This window comes from Dipteris shenzhenensis, chromosome 31 (assembly GCF_047967505.1).
Source record: "Dipteris shenzhenensis isolate YYH24624 ecotype China chromosome 31, Dip_SZ_1.0, whole genome shotgun sequence".
In the NCBI taxonomy this organism is placed as follows: domain Eukaryota; kingdom Viridiplantae; phylum Streptophyta; class Polypodiopsida; order Gleicheniales; family Dipteridaceae; genus Dipteris; species Dipteris shenzhenensis.
The window spans coordinates 1481105-1502162 of record NC_141626.1 but is presented as its reverse complement, the minus strand read 5'-3'; the positions used below and the strand labels follow the sequence as shown (position 1 = coordinate 1502162).

Genomic DNA, 21058 nt, shown 5'->3' with positions numbered 1-21058 from the left:
CTGACGCAGTCCGTACAGTTGCTGACGTGTGTGTACGATGACTGACGCAGGTGGTACGGTGATGACGTAAGCTGTACGGCCGATGACGCAGGCTGTATGGCCGATGACGCAGGTTGTACGGCAGCCTGGCAGGCTGTCCCGAATCCCGATGGCGCAGTCACCTCGTAGGGCAAAGAGAGCTCCTCGCAAAGCTATGGCTGAGGTTGCAACCTTGTCCAACTATATAGGGAACAGGGCAGCCTAATTAGGAAGCCCTGCTTCCAAAAAAGGCTCACCCTCCCAGCTTTGGAGGGTGGTGCTTTTTCGAAAAAAGCAACACCTCTCTCAGGGTGGCCGCACCCTGTTCCTGCTCCTTGCGCCTCTCCCTGCCCTGGCCGAAAATCCTACCAGCCATCACACCAACACAGCCTCCACCCCAGCCCCGTCAGTCGCTATCTGCTTGCCTGCCACTCAGCTACCCTATCGCCTCTCCTTCCTTCTTCTCTGCTCTCTCCCTGCTACGCGCATCCCTTTCTCACAGTAATCCTTCAGGAATTTCGAAATCTAGACTCTCTCTTCTCCTACCTTTTCCCTACATCCTGACCACCCCTGTTAACCTATGAATCCACTAGAATTTGCAGCAGCAAATTTCAAAATTTAGGGCATACCTGGAGGAAGAAATCGTCCAAAGTTCTCGCATCAGAAATTCCTACCTCAGGAGCTGGCTCTGATACCAACTGTCACATCCCAGCACTCCTGAAACCTCTGATCTGCAAAACAAACACACACCACGTGAGAAACTGAGCAGGTTGCTCACCACCCAACCATGACATCTGCGGGATGTGATCCCGAATCAGGTGATGTCCCCTCCGAGCCATGAGCTGAGCTACTGGCACGAACTCCCAATCAGATCCAAACCAGCTTGGTGTCCCATACCACCAGGTGGCGCTGTGAAGCCTGGGATGTGCCACTGGGCCTTGGGCTACGCTAAGATGCAGGCGCGCGTCCGCGACTCAATCCAGGAATAGACCTGGCACCTCGGAACGAAACTTGCTCCCAACTGCACACTGAGAACTCAACCCCCTGGGCCCCTTTTATAGACTCGGGCCCTGAGCGCCAAAAATAGCGAAGACCCATAAATAGTCCGTACCCTTGCCACTCAACCCAAGAATCAAGCCTGCCTAGCTCCTAGCCTCCCTAGGCTACCTGAGCTAGTCTTGTGTACCCAGTACACGTCAGATACCAATCCGTGCACATGACACATGGCCTATAGGGCATCACTAGAACCACCAGGAGATGGCCTACAAACCCCCCTCCATGGCCTAAAAGGCACTTAACACTACAAGTGCCTATATTTATGCCTACAAGGCACATACCATGGCCTATAGGGCATCACTAGAACCACCAGGAGATTGCCTACAAACCCCCCTCCATGGGATGGGCTGAAGTATTCTGGAAACGTCTCAGAATACCTGGTATTTTCTGGTCATGGTGGCACATGTTCATCCAAAAGGATATAGCCACCTATGAATGTACAAGGGATGTCAGATCATGTAACAAAGGGAACCAAGTGTAAAGCCTATCCGAAGACTTCGAACTTGGGATGAGGAAGTTCCTTTGTAAACATATCTGCTATGTTGTCCTCTGTGGGAAGATAGGACAACTCTTTGTCTTCTGCTGACAACCGCTCCCGAACATAATGATAGTGAACTTCAATATGCTTGGTACGTGCATGAAACACTGGGTTATGCGCAATGGCCAAAGCACTCTGGCTGTCAGTGTAGATAATAGTGGAGGATGTCTGGCAAATACCAAGATCTGTAAGTAACTGTCGAAGCCAAACATACTCTACTGTAGCGGTGAAAGCTACCCTGTACTCAGCCTCACAGCTAGATGTGGCAACTGTTGGTTGCTTCTTGCTGAGCCAAGAGATACATGAATTGCCAAGCAAAAAACAATTGCCAGAATGTGGCACTCTGGTGTTGGAACATCCTGCCCAGTCACTATCCGTGTAAGCATGCATGGTAAGTGAACCCTGATCACCATAGAAGAGGGCTAAATCCTGAGTGCCTCTGAGATATCTGAAGACTCTCTTCACTGCCTGCCAATGCTATGAACTGGGCATGTGCATGAATCTGCTGAGCTGAGATACTGCGTACTAAAAGTCAGGTCTGGTGTGACATAAATAATTAAGGCATCCAACAGCCTGCTGATAAAGAGTGATATCACATGGTGGGCTCCCATCATGAGCTGAGAATTTGAAGCCAGGGTCCACTAGAGTAGAGATTGGCTTGCAATCCTCAAACTGAAAACGATCAAGGAGCTGTCCAATATACTTGGACTGAGACATCATGATACCCCCCTCAACATGAGCAAACTGAATGCCCAAATAATAATGGAGCTGTCCCATGTCTGACATTTCAAAAACCTGCTGCAAATCAGCCTTGAAAGCTGCAATTTGCTGAGTATCTGGGCTCGTGATGAGCATATCATCCACATATAAAATCAGCACTAAAAAATTAGATCCACTCCCGCAGACATAAAGAGTGGGTTCTGTGGGACTATTCTGAAAACCAAGGGATAGTAAGTGTGCATGAATTTTGGCATACCGTGCCCTGGGTGCCTGCTTCAAACCATAAAGGGCTTTTCTAAGCCGGCATACCTTATTTTCAGAATTAACAACCTCAAAGCCAGGAGGTTGTGTGACATAGACTTCTTCCTGCAGATCCCCATGAAGAAAAGCAGTTTTGATGTCAAGCTGGTGCACTTGCCAATGATGATGGGCTGCAATGGCAATGACAATGACACATCTAATGGTAGCAATCCTTGATGTGGGAGCAAAGGTCTCCTCAAAGTCAATGCCTTGTTGTTGGGCATACCCTTTTGCAACAAGACGGGCTTTGTGGCGATCTATACTATCATCAGATTTTCTTTTTAATTTGTAGACCCACCGGGCTCCAATGGCATGCTTTCCGGGAGGGAGATCTACTAATTCCCATGTGTCATTTTTAGCAATGGAATGTAACTCAGCTCTCATTGCATCCATCCACTCTTTGCTGTCAAAAGCATCTTTATGGCACAGAGGCTCTTCATTGCAAGCTGTAGCAAGGAGTGCAAACTCAAGAAAGTGACCATGCTGTCTATTCCCTGATCTTGTCCGAGCAGCAAAAGGCTGATCTTGTTTGCTGTCCCTCAATGTATTAAGAAGCCATCTGGGAACTTGCCTTTGCTGTCTATTGACAGCTCTTTCTTCAATGACTGCATCAGGAATAGTGGGATTATTTTGTGCTGGAAGAGAAACCTGCAAATTAGCATGAGGTAGTGGCTGATTATTGCTTGGTGGAGGGCCTGCAGGAGGCTCATGTTGCTGGGCAAAGTCCCCTTCTGAGGATGGCAGAGGTAACCAAGATTCAAAGGCATCAAACATGTCAACATCTGGCTTAGCTTTGCAGTCCACAAGAGGAGAAGCCGAATGTTCAGCAAAGATTACATCTCTACTGACAATAATCTTCCCAGTATTTGGTTGGTATAACCGATACCCTCTGCTCTCCTAGCTGTAATTAATAAATATGCATTTGATTGCCTTGTCATCAAGCTTATGTCTCAGCTGAGATGGTACATGAACATGTGCAAGAGACCCAAAAACTCTCATGTGTGAAAGTGAAGGCTTCCTGCCTTTCCATGCTTCATAAGGTGTAACAGTCTGCAATGCCCGTGTAGGTGATCTATTCAGCACATAGTTGGCACACATCACTGCATTAAGCCAAAATTTATTGGGAAAAGACTTGGCCTTAAGCATGCATCTGGCTGTCTCCATTGTGGACCTGTTTTTCCTTTCAGAAACAGGATTCTGCTGAGGAGTGTAAGGAGTAGTGCATGAGTGACCAATGTCTCATGAAGACAGAAATGCATCAAACTCCTTTGACATATACTCTCCCCCCCTATCTGTGTTGAGAGTGACAAGCTTGCATCCTGATTCATTCTCAACCATATTCAGCCACCTCTGAAATGATGAGAAAACTTCAGCTTTGGCTTTTAAAGGATATACCCAGCAATATCTTGTGAAATCATCAATGAGAGTCAGAAAATATTTGTACCCCCCAATGGCATTTGTCCTCATTGGGTCACAGACATCACTGTGCACTAGCTGCAATTTTCTTTGTGAGAGTTTTGGACAATTCTTATGAAAAGGAAATCGATGCATCTTACCCAAAAGACAACCCTCACACACATGTTTGGAAACTGTGTGAGTTTGAGGTACATCATTTGCCATCTGCTGTGAATGTAGCTTTGCAAGAGCTCTATAATTGAGATGGCCCGTTCTCTCATGCCGAAGATGAGTTTCAGCAAGCCGTGAATCTGAAACAGCCAATGCTTCAATAGAAAGTGCAGCTGAGTGATGATCAAGGTGATAAAGCCCTTTTTGCAAAGTGCCAGTGAGAACTATGGCATTGTCATCACGAAGATCATAAACTAGACATCTGTAGCCATCAAAAATAACTCTGAAACCTGAAGTGGCAATTGTTGAATTTGAAATCAAGTTGACTTCAATTCCAAACACAAAAAGAACATTTGTCAGAGTGACAGGATGGCTAGAAATGGATGTGAGCTGCACATCTCCAATTCCTTTTACAGCATATGAAGCATTATTAGCACATGTGACAGTCCCCCCTCGAGGTGCATCAACTAAAACAACTGTCTGCAAGATGTGACATGCTTGGAAGCACCACTATCAAAGTACTACAGTAAAGAATGCATCAGCTTTGGAGGGATCAAATGAGCAATGGACAGCCCATGCCCAATCATCTGAAGAGCATGTGCATGTGAAGCATCTGCTAGCTTATGGGATTCAATAGCATGAGAGGCATTAACTGTCAATCCTGCTTTCTTTTTCTTCAAAGCAATGCGCTTCCTGCATTCTGAAATGTCATGTCCAGGCTTGCGACCATAGTTGCATCTTTTCTTCTTTGACTTATCTGCTGTATTTTTAGATGCATGGGAGGAATTGCAGCTGCTATGCACAGATTTTGGCTTGCCCATAGGCTTGAAAGCCTTGCCTCTTCCTATCTGTTGTGAAGCAAATGCATGATCATGAATAATGGCCTGTCTATTAGCTCTACTTTGCTCTTCCTGCAAAAGCAAAGTAACTAGCTGATCAAAAGAATAGTGGTCTGGATTACCCATGGCCACTAATCGAAGGGTTGTAGCAAACCCTTGATATGTACTGGCAGTCCATTCAATGTGGTACTGACAAGCTGTGAATTTGGCACCACCTCATCAATGTTGGTAAGCTGTTCCATGAGGTCCTTGACCTTTGTCATGTTATGCTCTAGCCGAGATAGCATGACCTCGGATAGATCGGTGGGCATTTTCTCTTAGATGACCAACTTTTGTAATAGTTAATGTGCGTAATTAAATGGTCAAGAGAAGTAACTGCCAAGGTCCTAGGTGAGGGCGTAATGGCATTGACTAGGTAGTTCTAATAGGGCTAGGGCCTAGGTGCATCTAAATGTGCAAATTGCCAAGGGGCAATTGTTTTTAAAGGAACTCCAAGAGAGGGGTGAAAAAGGATGCACCTAAGTAAGGGCCTAAAATGAAGACATGTGGCCAGGAACTATCTAGGGAATTGTGGGTCTCAGGGATAAGGATGAAGGAATCAACGATGGGTATTATGAATGATCACACATCAGGTCCCTGAGAGTTGGCTGGGAGGAAAATAAAGAAAGCCATCGCCCGTGACAAACAAAAAAAGGAAGAGAGAAGTAGAAGTAGCGTAAGTCTAGAGTTATCGCATGAGCAGCGACGATAAGTAGATGCAGCCTTACATTTGGTATCAGAGCGAAGGTAAGGTAGAATCCGTCGTTTTGTGACGGACAGCAGGTGAATGATCAGGGGATACGGGATGAGCGACGTGCACGATCTACGACAAATTAGGATTGCTGGCTGTCGTGACGAGAAGACAATCACGTCTTGCTGACGGTCTGAGGTTGCGACAATTTGCTCATCGTAAGACTTTTAAAAGAGAGCGGGATAGCGGAACAAGAGGCGACGATGAAATAAAACCCGAAATTTTTTTTTCCCCAACATTCCTTGGCTTTGTCGATCATGCAGAAAGTCTGGAAGGACACCCCGCTATTTGAGGCTTGACTTGACGCAGCGGCTGGTAACGGGGCTGAATCGTGATAATTACCTGCGAAGTGGAGAGATCTACTAGATAAGAGAAACGACGACAAGAGATTAGGAAGAACATTACGCAGGCAACTAGCTGCCACTTTCAATCAACGCAAACAAACGATAACGAACAACTGGTGGCGAGCCTTCAATCCCTCTTGACGATCAACGCACACGTGATGGCGGACTTGAATCCAGGAAGCATCTTGTCTTTCGGAAAAATTCTGAGTTGCAGTTAATTCGTTCTTACAGCAGGGACTGTTGTTTATCTTTTTTGTGTATAAGAAAAAGGGGGAAATCCATCATATTTATTTATTTAAAAAAAAAAAAAAAAAAACCCCATCTTCCACTGTGAACCTATGGAAGCAGAAGGGCAGAATTCAAGAGTGAATCCTAGTGAGTCTAGAGTACAATCTACCCAACAGATGTCACATCAGGCAGCACCTACATTGATTGGTAGGATTTCAATATTAGAGGATGCTTTACAGCAGATTATGAACCAGCAACTTCAAGTGAATGCTGGTCAAAATGAGATTAGGGAGATGGTGCAAGCTTTGTCGGCTAGACCGTCTAGGATTGATAAGGGCAAAGCTCTAGCTGAGCCAGAGCCCAGTGTACATTCCTTAGAGCGCGCAAGGGTCAAAGTGCCTAATATCGCTAATTATAGACCGGAGAAGTACGCTGGTCGGATGACCGAGCGCAGCTCTGATGTGATCGAGGTTTGGTTGCACAAGTGGGAAGAAGCCTTCGCCATTTGTGAGATTAGATCCGATCTAAAGAAAATCCGCGAGGCCACACACCTGTTTATTGAGGCAGCGGACAGATGGTGGATAAAGCAACAGAAGGATCAAGTTGCTCCAACCACCTGGGAAGGGTTTAAAGCTGAATTCAAGAAACACTTTCTCCCACCTGATGAAGAATCCCGAGCTTGGGATGCTTATAGAAGTCTTCGTCAGAGGAGCTTGTCAGTGGCAGAGTACACTGACAAATTCAGAGAATGTGTCATGAAGATAACAGACCCTCTCTCCCTATGTCGGTTCAGTTAAAAGACTATATCTATGGACTGAACGACAAGATCAAAATGGAAGTTCGGGCTAAATATGTGACTACACTAGATGAATCTATAGCAGTAGCCCTGAACTATGAGGATGCCAGAGGCAGATCTGGTGGATTTGTGCAGGTAGGGACTCAGTATGAGCACCCGAGAAAAGGGGGATTTCAGAGGAAATGGGTTTCAAAGACAAGTGTCTCGCAGCCAAGTGGCCAAACCAAGCAGGTGAAGCCGGTTGAGGGACCAGTAAAAACAAGTACCACCGTTGGGGTGAAAAGGAAAATAACTCCAATGGCAGCCCGGGCTTGGTCAAAGTCCTCGTTGACCCCTGAACAAAAAGAGAAAGCTAGAAAAGAAGGATTGTGCTTCGGCTGCCTTCAGCGACATCAGTGGAAGGATTGTCCACTGAATAAAGATCGTCGCACGGCTAATATGATAATATCTGAATGCGACGTAGAAATGCAGGAGAGTCCCAGTGCGGAACATATGCAGATGCAACTGGCGGGACCTTCTCAGAGGTTAGTACCTTGTTTGTTATGTGTATCTGTTGCTAAGTTAGTGACGAGTGCACCTGATAACATCCTATCTAAGCCCGCAGCAACGGGGTATACAGCCTTCAATGATACGGAGTTAATCAAAATGAAAGGGCAAGTGGCCAGTCATGATGTCATTGTGTTGTTTGACTCAGCGTCAACTCACAATGTGATTAACTCCAAGCTCGTGAAGAGGCTGAAACTAAAGACAAGTCCATCTGACTATGCGTATACAGTCAGGATGGCCGATGGAAGTTCAACTGAAGTATGGGACCAAAGGGTTACCCGGTTGGAGCTTCGGATTCAGGACTATGCTGAGAAGCTTGATTTTGAAATGACCAAGCTTGCTCATGCAGATATAGCCCTGGGAATGGCGTGGCATTGTATGAAGAATCCAGCCATTGATTGGAAAAAGCACGTATATCAATTCAAGATGAATGATGTGCTTTATGTTTTGCGAGGTGAAAAAGATATACCTCAGGGACCGTTGGTTTCCGTGATGGAAATCAGAAAGGCTCAAGTAGAGTTTTTGTACCTTTGCACAGCATCGGTAGAGTCGGTAAATGATTCTTCGACTAGCACTGATGTTACGCAAAGTGGTGAGATGGCCAAGCTGGCTAATCTTATAACAGAGGAGTTCTCTGAATGTTTTAGGGATGAACTACCTTATGGGTTACCTCCAGAGCGGAAAGTTCAGCATAAGATTGAACTGATCCCGGGGGCAGAACCTGTAAATAGACCTCCCTATAGGATGAGTTTTGCTGAAGAAGCGGAGGTGCGTAGGCAACTGGAAGAATACCTCAAGTTGGAGCAGATTCAACCAAGTTTCTCACCTTTTGCTTCGCCAGTGATATTAAAGAGGAAAAAGGATGATACGTTTCGCCTCTGTATAGATTACAGAGCATTGAATGATATCACTGTTAAGCACAGGTATCCGATGGCTCGGATTGATGATTTGCTAGATGCATTACATGGAGCCGTGATTTTCAGCAAGATAGATCTTAAGTGCGGCTACCATCAAATCCGGATTAGAGCCGAGGATGTGCATAAAACCGCTTTTAGAAGCAAGTTTGGTCATTATGAGTTTTTGGTAATGCCCTTCGGACTTACCAATGCTCCAGCGACCTTCGTCATGCTTATGAATGATTTACTACGTCCGTATATCGGAAAGTTCGTAGTACATTTTATTGACGACATCCTGATATTCAGTAAAAGTGTTACTGAACATCGTGAACACTTAAGGATAGTGTTCAGTGCTTTGAGGAAAGCCAGTCTTTATGTGAATAAAAAGAAAACTATACTGTGTATGGTTAGGCTTGAGTACTTAGGGTTCATAATTACTCCACAGGGGGTAGAAATGGATCCGAAGAAAGTGGCTGCGATACTAACTTGGCCAATCCCTCAGAGTTTGACCGCGTTGCGATCATTCTTGGGATTTGTCCAGTTTTATAGAAGGCATATCAAAGGATATTCCGGAATAGTATCGCCGTTGACTGATCTGACCTCAGATAAAGTACCTTTTGTTTGGGGACAGAATCAACAGGAAAGTTTTAACACCATAAAACAAGCTGTGGTCTCAGGACCGGTGTTAAAAATAGTTGATCCCCAGAAACCGTTGTTCCTAGAAACCGATGCAAGTGGCATTGCGGTAGGAGCAGTCCTCCTTCAAGAGGAAAGGCCAGTAGCCTTTGAAAGCAAGAAGCTTTCTCCCTCTCAAAGGAATTGGCCAACTCATGAATTGGAGTTGTATGCTGTTATCCATGCTTTGAAAACATGGAGACATTATTTGTATGGTTCAGAGTTTTATGTGGATGTGGATCATGATACTCTGAAACATTTTTGTAAACAGCCTGACTTGAGGGGCCGCCAAGCTAGGTGGGCAGAGCTCATGCAGGAGTTTAATTTCACGATTCGGTACCGAAGAGGAAAAGACAATAAGGTTGCTGATGCGTTGTCTCGCATTATGCGCAACCTGAGTTTCACGGTATTAGAGAGTGCTCTAATGACCGAGATCAGAGAAACTCAGAAGGTGGACGAGTTTGTCCAGAGCTTATGGCCTAAGGCTCATGTGTTAAAACCCGGGGAAAGTGAAAAGAATGACCTAGCATCCAGAAAAGGCCAAACTTATGCAAGATATACCATAAGAGATGGTATGCTAGTTAGAAATGGCAAGGTTGTAGTACCTGGTCAGAATGATCTCAGGCAGAGAGTCATTCGACAGTGCCATGATAGCCCGTGTGCGGGACATCCAGGAGTCGAGAAAACATATGATCTCGTGAAGCGAGATTTCTTTTGGCCAAGATTAAAAAACATATTCATGAATATGTGACACGGTGTTTGTCGTGTCAGGTAAGTAAGGCCGAGCGGGTGAAGCCACCCGGACTTTTACAGCCCTTGGAAATACCACTAAGTAAGTGGGAGAGCATTTCCATGGACTTTATTGTAGGACTACCTGCAACACAAGGAGGGTATAATTCTATCCTTGTGGTGGTTGATCGTCTAACCAAGATGGCTCACTTCATTCCGACTAGAGAGTCTGTTAGTGCCCCGCAAGTGGCGGATTTGTTCATTAGACATATATTTCGTCTGCATGGATTGCCTAGATCCATAGTATCAGACAGAGATGTTAGATTTACCGGTCATTTTTGGACAGCGGTATTTGAGACACTAAGGACTGAGTTGGGAATGAGTAGTGGGGATCATCCTGAGACGGATGGTCAGACAGAGAGAGTCAACCAGACTTTAGAGGATATGCTGAGAGCATATGTGTCATTGAGGCAACATACATGGGACAAGTGGTTGCCATTGTTGGAGTTTGCCTACAATGATAGGAAACATTCATCTACCGGGTTCAGTCCGTTTGAGCTGAACTATGGTTATAGACCAGCCAATCCGACTATAGTTGGAGTACCTCAGAAAGTGCCTAGTGCCGCGAACTTTGTAGTTCAGATGCGGGAGATGCTAGCACTTGCGAGAGCTAATATCCGCCAGGCTATGGATAGAGCCAAGGTGTATGCGGATGAAAATCGGTCTATAAGAGTATTTGAAGAAGGAGAAAAAGTTTTTCTCAGAATTCCTTCGCACTCGAAGTCGTTGACTTCAGGAGAGTGTGCTAAGTTATCACCTCGATACTGTGGGCCGTGGTTAATTCTAAAGAGAATAGGCAGTGTAGCCTATAAATTAGAATTGCCACAGGGGTGTAAGGTGCACCCGGTTTTTCATGTTTCGCGCTTAAAGAAATTTTTGCATACAGGTGACTCGCTAATCGAAGGTGTGGTTTTGTTTCAGGAGATAGAGGATATTGCAAGGTGCAAACCAACAAGGATCCTGGACCGAGGAACAATGCAGATACGAAATCGGAAGATACCCACGGTGTTGGTTGCATGGCATGGTCAGCCTCTATCGGAAGCTACCTGGGAATCCGTATACCAGTTACGGAGAGCATTTCCAGATTTTATCATCGAGGACGCTGATGCTTGAAGAGGGAAGGAATGTTATGCTCTAGCCGAGATAGCATGACCTCGGATAGATCGGTGGGCATTTTCTCTTAGATGACCAACTTTTGTAATAGTTAATGTGCGTAATTAAATGGTCAAGAGAAGTAACTGCCAAGGTCCTAGGTGAGGGCGTAATGGCATTGACTAGGTAGTTCTAATAGGGCTAGGGCCTAGGTGCATCTAAATGTGCAAATTGCCAAGGGGCAATTGTTTTTAAAGGAACTCCAAGAGAGGGGTGAAAAAGGATGCACCTAAGTAAGGGCCTAAAATGAAGACATGTGGCCAGGAACTATCTAGGGAATTGTGGGTCTCAGGGATAAGGATGAAGGAATCAACAATGGGTATTATGAATGATCACGCATCAGGTCCCTAAGAGTTGGCTGGGAGGAAAATAAAGAAAGCCATTGCCCGTGACAAACAAAAAAAGGAAGAGAGAAGTAGAAGTAGCGTAAGTCTAGAGTTATCGCATGAGCAGCGACGATAAGTAGATGCAGCCTTACATGTCAGGTATGCATCCATAGAGTCACCTTCATTCATGCTGACTTCCTGTAATTGCCTTCTCAAATATGCAACACGTGCCTAATTGCGAATCTGATAGAGAGAAGCAAATTTATCCCAAGCATCCTTTGCTGTCCTGCAAGACCGGATGTGTGGAATAATGATTCTCTTGCATGATAAAGCAATGCATGAATGTGCATTTGCATCTCTTGCATCCCATCTTGACTGTTCCTAAGTTGGAAGAGCAGCAACAAGAGTGGTAGAAGATGAGGCATCAGGAGGAGTACCCCCTGCAGAGGGACCAGCAGTAGAGGCAACCACTGTAGCATTGGCTGGCCTCAGATCAACCCCAGAAACAATATTCCACAAATGCTTTGCAACAAGAATATGTTTCATGAGATAAGACCACATTGGATAGTTGGTGCCATCCAACTTATCATCTTCACGAAGAACGCCAAATAGATCTTGATTGTTCCCAGCCATAGCAAATGTGATACCCCAAAAAAGACCTGAAAACCCAAAAGCCTCAAGGCTATCACTGCAAAGAGCTGGTTGTCCAATGACAGCAGATATCTGCAAATTTCCAACCCAAATCAAAGGGCAAATGCAGATTTGACCCAAATGTGACTGCGGCAGGCGATGTTCACTTCAAAAACAGCAAATCTGGCAAAAGCCCCAAATTTAATGAGGGCAAATAGGCCAAAAAGAGGACAAATGCAGAAAAGCCCCAAATTTTGCTGAAGTTTTTGCAAATGTGACCCAATGTATGCGAATTTGACTCAATGTCCTGCAAATGTGACTCAATGTTCTCCAATCTGTCCCAATGTATTGGAATCAAAAGAGAAATTGTAGACCAAATCCCAAAAAATAGCCTCAAGGCTTGCAACTGCAGAATTAGGACTTGCTGTCCACAAATTGACTGCAAAAGTGAACCTGTCCCAGAGTATAGACCTCAAGATGTAGGCTTTCCAAACTGTTGAAATGGCTTGGGAAGATTTCAAACAGTAGAAGGAGGATGAGGATAGCAAAAGTTCTCAAAAAAGCCCAAAATTTTTAGAATATATTGCAAATAATTCACACGTGCCAAACCTGTACTGAAATCTCGAGAATAGTACGATCTGTACTAACAGAATGTATGACTGTACGGTAGTTGTACGGAGCGAGTACAACTATATGGAGGCTGTATGGATCAGGTGTATTGAATCCAACATACGGTTGTACGGTATGGATAGTACGATCTGTACTGATGCAGGTATGAGGTTGGTACGTTGGTACAAAGATTGTACGAATGCAGGTACGAGGCTGGTATGCAGGTACAGTGCCTGTACGGAGACGTTCGTAGTGCAGTACAGAGCAAGTACAAATGTATGGCGATGTAGGTACAGAGTTGTACGGCGACTGTACGCAACGTAGGTATGTACAACGACTGTACACAACGTAGGTACGTATGGCGATTGTACGCGACGCAGGTATGATCGTACTGGATTTGACGCAGGATCAGTACGTGTCTGTACGAACATCCGTACAGTTGTACGGACTGTACGGAAAGGGTGCGCAAGAAGAAAAATCTATGCTCTGATACCACTGTAGGATCGAATGAAAAAGAGAGTGCAGATTGCAAAAGAGTCGATAGATTAGCCGTCACGTCAAAACTAGGATAATGGGAAAAGGAGTACAAGGTACAAGTACTTAGACCTAGGACTAAGTGTCCTAGGTGTCACATAGGACTAAGTGTCCTATGTGGCCTAAAAGGCACTAACACTACAAGTGCCTATATTTATGCCTACAAGGCACATACCATGGCCTATAGGGCATCACTAGAACCATCAGGAGATGGCCTACACGAATCTGGGTGCAAAGTGTGGACTTCAAGACCAGACAGAAGAGGGGGGGGGGGGGGGATACGTCGGATCCCTTCAAAGAGTGTAGACTTCAAGACGAGACAGAAGAGGGGGGGGGGGGGGGGGGGGGGATACGTCGGATCCCTTCAAAGAATTCTTGGAAGGAAAGAGGGGTTATGCATCAGTGTACAGCCCCATATACACGTCAGCAAAAGAGTGCTGCTGAGAGAAAAAATAGGTGCCTGATGGAGATGGCCAGGTGCATGATCAAAGGTCTCTAGAGGTTGCCACACAAATTTGGCCAGCCTACAGGATTGTTGGATAGAGGGTCTTTCAGATCGAGGTGCAGGACTCGATTCCTACATCCCGTCAGCAGTTTGTATCTTCACCGAAGGAAGTGTTCGGGAGACGGTGTCCAGCATTACTGCTTGGAACATTTGGGTTGTCCGTTGCAGTTTGGTGATGGGAGGCCAGTAGATACCTACCTGAAAGCAGCAATCCTCGTTGCCATTAGGCAGGATATCATCTATACCTCACGCGTTATATGGAGCAAGGGACAATGGGCTCTTGGACGACCGCCCAAAGCCATGTGCGCTGCTGCAATGCTTGGTCTTCAGGTGTATTCTACACATTCATGGATTGAGGCATCGGTTGGTTGTCGAGCCCCCCACCTTGGTTATTGGCCTTTGCTTTTAATATTCCCTAGGCAGTGAGTTAGGTTTTCTAGAAGCAGGCTGGACAACAGCCAGCACCTTTTCTAGTACTTTCTTCCATGACTAGCGCCATAGGGATAGCTGATTTGTGTGGTTCGTTTTTCTCAAGCATTAATAGAGGGTTCTTTTCTTTGGAAAGAAAAAAGAATCGGTCAGGTACAGCAGGTCCAGAAGGCTACAGCAGGTTGGCAGGGACAAGTTTGTGGGCTTAACATGAAGTTCAGTTCAGTGCAGATCTCAGCCTGAATTGGGTCAGCTTTGGGTGCATGCCTTGAGCCACAAGGGGAACACAAGAATGCCAAGGGGGAGCAGCTTGTGATTTGGAGGAGACCTTACCCATGACTTCTGTGTGCTTGGGAGTGATCCGGAAGCACTCTATGATTGGGTGGTGAGTTTAGATGGTGATTCTTGCAGTCCGATTCCTAGTCTCTGTTTCTGTGAAGATGATCGGGGTAGCTGACTCAAGGAGGAATCTTCTCAACTTACCTTCAGCTACCCCAAGAGGGAGCTCTAATTCCAATTGTCAAGGTGATCCCAGTCAATTAGGAAGCATAGAGGAGAATCCTTTTTATGGCCATTAGGTCTATAATGCATATGAACATTGTTGGTAGCACAAAAGACATGATCGGAGATGGTATCTTCTATATCGTAGTAATATCTCTCTGATGGCCTCCAGATTGAAGCCTTTTCTAGGTGGTGGGATCCTTCGTCGATCAACCAATTGAACTGTCGTCACATTTATGGCACTGAGGTACACGTATGGTAAGGTTTTCGTAGGCTGTGGTGTGGACGAGGGTGGTTCCGAGCAAGACTGGCAGCATCTAGGCCCTTCATGCCTCTTGGATGTACAAGGATCCGATGGTTCTTGCCCTTGGTCTTGGAAAGATCCTACGGCTCTGAAAGAATGGAGTTTGTGTTACACTAGGGGATGGCATGTGGAACCCTCTTTATGACCTATCCATTTGATCTGATTTCAAACTGTCTTTCAGTTAATCCATGTAAGGGAGGGTAGTGGCTGGGTATTGGCCGGAGCTGCGCTATTCTGTGAGCTGAGCAAAGCTAAGGGAAGAGCGAACACTGGAGCTGAGCTGCCCAAGAGACCTCACTGACCCCACCCCTCAACCCCTTCCATCAAGAGGGCAGGGCTCTGTCAAGTCATGCATATAGAGAGAGACAATCCTATGTCACGGGAGGAGGCCCGCAATGCCATTGGGGATCAATCTACCACTTTCAGCCCCATGTAGCTTGTCTCAACTCTTCAATTTATGCAAGAGCCTCCCAAGCTCAAACAAATCATCCTGGCCATTAGAACACCTTATTGCACTGCTTCAGCATTCCTCACTATTCAACCAGTTAGTTTTATAATGGTTTCCATTGTTAATATCCTTATCGTAGTCATATGGCCAGATTTTTTGAAGGTCACTAATCCATGAGCAAACCAATTCCAGAATCAGGGTATATGCTTTACTGGTACATGTCTCCAATAGCTCGCAATCAGAAAAGGTTTGTTTATTAATGTCTAGGCACATATTAATGTCTAGTCTAGGAACTAACTTGTGTATTTAGGCTTGACTAAGCTTGGTTTTTTGAGGGAGGGCCGGGGGGCGGACTAAGGCTGGTTTACATTTTTCTGGATGAGGTTATAAAAAAGTGTAAGCAGCCTGCTAATCATTTTTCTGGATGAGGTTATAAAAAAAGTGTAAGCATCTCTCTGGCTAAAATACTGAAGATGGTCCTTCAGGAAATGACTACTTTACAAATGATCTATTTGAGATGTCATAATTTCCCTGAGTTTATTCATGCAATCAAGAGCCACTTAGGTTTTGTTGGTTTTCAAATTTCAAGTTCCTAATGCTCTGCAGATTCTGCAGAATATCAACTCGAACCTTACCTTATGGCATCTGGGTACTCTTCCTCCCTCCTTAATTGCCTTTGATGGTCATGTCCATCCAATTCATCCATCATGGCACATGCTGGGATTAGGTTACCAGTCCAAGACAAACATTGACAGTGTTAAAGAGGCAGCAGTGATCCATTACAATGGACAAGCTAAGCCATGGCTGGACATCGCATTTCCAGAGCTGAAATCTTTCTGGACCAACTATGTAGACTTCTCAAATGATTTTATTCGACATTGTAATATTCTTGAGTCGTAACATTTTTTTAAAGGGAGCAGATTCATATTCATTCTTTTGTGTTATAGACAAGCTCATCAAGGAGGTATCATTCATCCTTCAGTTTTGTACTGCGGAAGAGCACACAGAAGGGGGCTCAATATTGGTGAGCCTTAGAATTATCTCAATTTGTGTCAATTTTAGGACATGAGCTTGTTGGGCCTATAAGCTTTTCAATGATATAAGGTCGCTTTGCTATTATCAATGCAGATTGTAAATTTTTATATACGTCCATCAAAATAAGTTTGTTAGGTGCTACAAAAGATTTGAGGTTTGTTCACTTTTGACCTTTGTTGGCTTTTCCTTTCCATTAACATGGGTCATACTCCATTTTCTCATAAATAGTATTTGAGCTATTGGAATATGCTAGTATATCCATGCCAAAGATGAAGAACACGATTTCAGTTCCATTACAATTGTTGTTTTTTTTTTGGAGAAATTCTGAGTGTGATTTGTTCAGAAGGGACTATCTATGTGAGTTGTCCTGGGCTTGATCATCGCAAAGAAAATGAAGCACTAGATACATGCACAAATAGACTGCTTGTTACGACATTGCATTAAATTGACGAGTTGCAATATAAAGTCACAATACAATTGATGATGACACACCCATGAAGATATGATCCAAAAAAGGAGAGAAAAGCCACACCATTATATAGTGTCAAGCAACGACAACATGGCAGGACAAGACGAGGAAGAGGTCCAACGCAAGAAATCAGATTGTAGGCATAGTGACGTGATATGATATCCCATCATGTGCTTAACAAATGAAGATTCCAATCAAGTGCAAATTGAAAGGAGGATGCAAGCTTGTATATGGATTTTTTGACTCGGATCAACATTGTAATGAAGGGGAAAAAGAGGCCAAGTTAGAGGCCCTTCAGGTGGAAAATGTGGAGGGACTATATAAGTCTTCATCCACCCCCTACTATGTACCTTTTGATGTGACATCTAATCCTATCTACTCTCCCTCCTTCCTGCTTCTTGCTGCCTACGCTCACACTCTCTATCTCTCTATCTCTCTATCCCCTCATCCTTCTCTATCTTCCTCTCTTTCCCCTTCCCCTCTCTTCTTCTCCCTTCCTTCTGCTATTCTATCCCCATCTCCAAATGTAGCTGTCCCTTACCCCTTCATTACATTGGTATCAGAGCTAGGTTCTCTGGCACCTTCGCTTCCCCTTCATTCTTCATTCCAAATTCCAATACTATGCCACCACCAATCGATAACACTCAGACAGGGTTGTAACAACGATCGACTTATGTGCAATAAAAGACATGTGCTAAGCTAGCAAAAGAGCAGCGCACATGCCTGTTGCACAATCTATATAGCCTAGAGTAAGAACTTGAGAGTTGAGCGCACAAGGTGTGGTTGTGTAACGCTAGGCATGCAATTGACAAATCAGGCCAGCAAGCTTCAACGCCAACATCGCCAAGGGCTTCAGAATCATCAAGCTGTGGTAGGAGATAGCATTTGCCAAGCCACTCTTCAATTGGGTATCTCGAAAACAGCATCAAAGTACATGCTTTCGTGAGCTCAACAAGGGCTTCTTGTTCCCAAGATAGTACGCGACTACTAGACAAATCGATCGTGAGCAGCCCGTTTGTTTAGGAGTTGCTCTTCAAGGGTTTACCCAATGGTCTCGATCTGCAGCCCATCTGTCGCTCAATCCCTCAACCTGTCAGTCGCAGCCTGCCATCCTGTCGTCGTGCTTGCAATCCGTCGCCATCTTGGCGCCCATGTCACGCTTGTGCCTTCTTCGCCCATGTTGCGTCTGTTGACGTCGTCCTTTGTTGGCGTTGCGTCATTGGAGACTTCAGCAATTGCTAAGGTTCAGCTAGTTGGGGTTTAGGTTGGGCTAGGTTAGTTACTTGGTTAGGTTAGTTTAGGATTGGTTAGGTCTAGCTAGTTAGTGGGTTGAGTTACTTTGTTTAGGTTTAGTTAGTTTGGTTTGGTTAAGTTGGATCAAAGTAACTAGGATTGAGTACCTCATGGGTTGGTTAGGTTAGACTAACCAACAGTCCTAATTGCCTTAGGAGTCTTAGGTTATTGTTATACTAATTGTCCTAGGTGACTTAGGGACCCCCCCCTCCCCCCCCCCTCCCAAAAAAAAAGAGAGGAGGGTAAATAGTTCACTTTCAACCTCTTTTTAGGGGCCATTCAGAGCTTGTTTGGAGCCATTTTGGCTCTGTTTTGAAGCTTCTTCGACAACCTTTCTTCTGAGCCTCTCCATCGACATTTTCGTGTTTTCCACACACTATCTTAGGGGCTCATTATAGTAGGGTTTTTGTTATCCATTTCTCCTTGCCTACATTCGAGCTCTCTCTTCAGGGTTAGTCAATATGGCATCGAAGCGTGTTCCTCGTGATATATCGCATGACTTTGATGAGGCTGCTCAGTATGAGCAAGTGCTTGCTACAGTGGTTGCATCCAGTGGTGGTGCAGAGGTTCCTTTCACTCGGCCTCTCTCTCTTGCATCCCGGGAAGTGCAAGCAGCGTAGACGCAGTTTTTGGATGCTCTTTCCTCTATGCTCCAGGGTGCTTTCCGTTAGATAGGACAAGAGTTCAGCTAGCAGCTTACCACAGTCATGGCTGTGCAGGATACGACTCTTGTCCAGATGGGACAGCAGATCACATCTGCCATTGTTATGCAGGATAAGGGTAAGCAGTCTACACCTTAGCAAGGGGACCATTCATACAGTGGTTGCATCCATTGGTGGTGCAGAGGTTCCTTCCACTCGGTCTCTCTCCTGCATCTTGAGAAGTGCAAGCAACACAGACGCGGTTTCAGGATGCCCTTTCCTCTATGCTCTAGGGTGCTTTTTACCAGATAGGACAGGAGTTCAACCAACAGCTTACCACAGTCATGGCTATGTAGGATACGGCTCGTGTCTAGATGGGACAACAGATTGGTCAGCAGATCACATCTGCCATTGCTATGCAGGGTAAGGGTAAGCAGCTCGCACCCCAGCAAGGGGACCATTCAAACAGTCAAGATGTTTTGTCTACTCCACGCAAGGGTTTTATGGCAGATGCCCGTCGTGCCGATGAGCATGAGTCTTCTGGACCATTGCATGTACCCCAGCTTGGAGATTATCTGGACATAGATGATGCATTTTATGTGCCATAGAGCACCTTCTTGCAGGATGGCAGGCCATCTTTTGGCTCTCAGCTTTCTGCATCAATGCAGGTTGAGTCGTCTCTTTTGGGCTGACCCGTTGGTGTGCATCCTGCTAGTGCTCCTTTCACCGCACCAGCGAGTATGCCTGGAGTTGGCTTGGGTTTATATGGCAGCCCACACCCCTGGGAGAGAGGTCAGTCCTCTTCTCAACTCTTTGGTATGCCATCATTTCGGAGAGATGCATTTGGCAGAGAGACCCAACTCGGAGTTCATGCACCTTTCGCTCCGCCAACGAGCACATATAGCCAGACGCAGCCAATGCATCAGATGGCAGTAGCTTCTATGCAGCAAGGGGTTGGTGGTGGGCAACAAGCCACTTTTGATGACATGTTGGCAGATTCTTTGCATTCATACAGGGCCCTACCTGATGCCATCAAACTTGAGATGCCCTTCTCTGATTATGTGAACCTCAAGCGTGATGATGCCCGCACTTTTGGAGGTTACACACACAAGAATTATGCAGCCAAGGATATGAAGGACAAACTCATAGTGCATAAGTTTAAAGGGGACACTCGCACTCCCGATGAGTTGGAGGAGTGGCTCATGAAGTTGGAAGACTATTTCCACTTCTACCCCAAGTTTGAGGAGGAGCACATCATTTTTGTAGGTATGCATATGCAGGACTATGCCACACAGGGTGGCGATACATGAGGGATTCGCCTCAGAAACCAACCACTTGGAGGGGTTTCAAAGAATTGATGATCACTACATTTGTATCTCCACTTGTATTGGATCAATACTTGGCTGAATTTTATGACTTGTCACAGAGCCGGTACGGTCCAAGAGTACTTGCAACACTTTTGGAGGCTTTCCCTGTTTGTGTAGGACGGATTTGAAAAGGGAAAGTTGTTGCGTTTCATCCATGGGTTAAATTCTTCTCTCGTTGCAGATGTAAAGGCACATAATCCTCAAACAATTGAGAGGGTAGCTCAGCGTACAGAAGTATTTGAGCCTAAATATGCTGGCAAGCACAGAAATGCCATGGGCAGCTCGCATGCTACAGGGTATGACACTGAGTCGAAGCCTAAGTTTGCTTAGTGGACTGACAACAAATCTACAGCAGCATCATTCCTCGCTTTCCTACTGTCTCGGGTAGTAAGATGCTGTATGCCAGGCCTTGCAGGTATCCTGATGCCAAGCCTGGAGGCAAGCCTACTGTTTGAAATGAGCAGGCCGAGATAAAACAGCATACACGGGCAATAATGGACATTAGAAAGAAGGCCAACTTATGTTTTAAATGTGGCGAGAAATGAACTCTTGAACATAGGAATGTGTGCAAGATGCGCAACAGTGGTACTGCCAAGCTCAGCATGATCATTGACCTCTGAGATGACGAGGACTTGTTTGATGCCCCAGGTTCTTTGGATACGTCTCAGGATGAGATGGCAAATACACATGATGCAGATGAGGCTCTTGACACTG

The 21058-nt window shown here is 45.3% G+C and overlaps 1 protein-coding gene across 2 annotated transcripts in view; it reads left to right on the top strand.

The window, feature by feature from the left end:
- The window catches only part of LOC147880891 (putative galacturonosyltransferase 13), a 91780-nt gene extending 75099 nt beyond the window's left edge, over positions 1-16681 (top strand). The window contains exon 6 of one of the 2 annotated variants that reach the window (XM_087369656.1): positions 16155-16681. In XM_087369656.1, the coding sequence (XP_087225782.1) occupies positions 16155-16439 (285 nt within the window). In that variant the 3' untranslated portion in view covers positions 16440-16681. Of the gene's footprint in view, positions 1-16145 lie in introns of both variants that reach the window. The other variant, XM_087369655.1, reaches the window with a different exon arrangement.
- The last annotated feature ends 4377 nt before the right edge of the window (positions 16682-21058 follow it).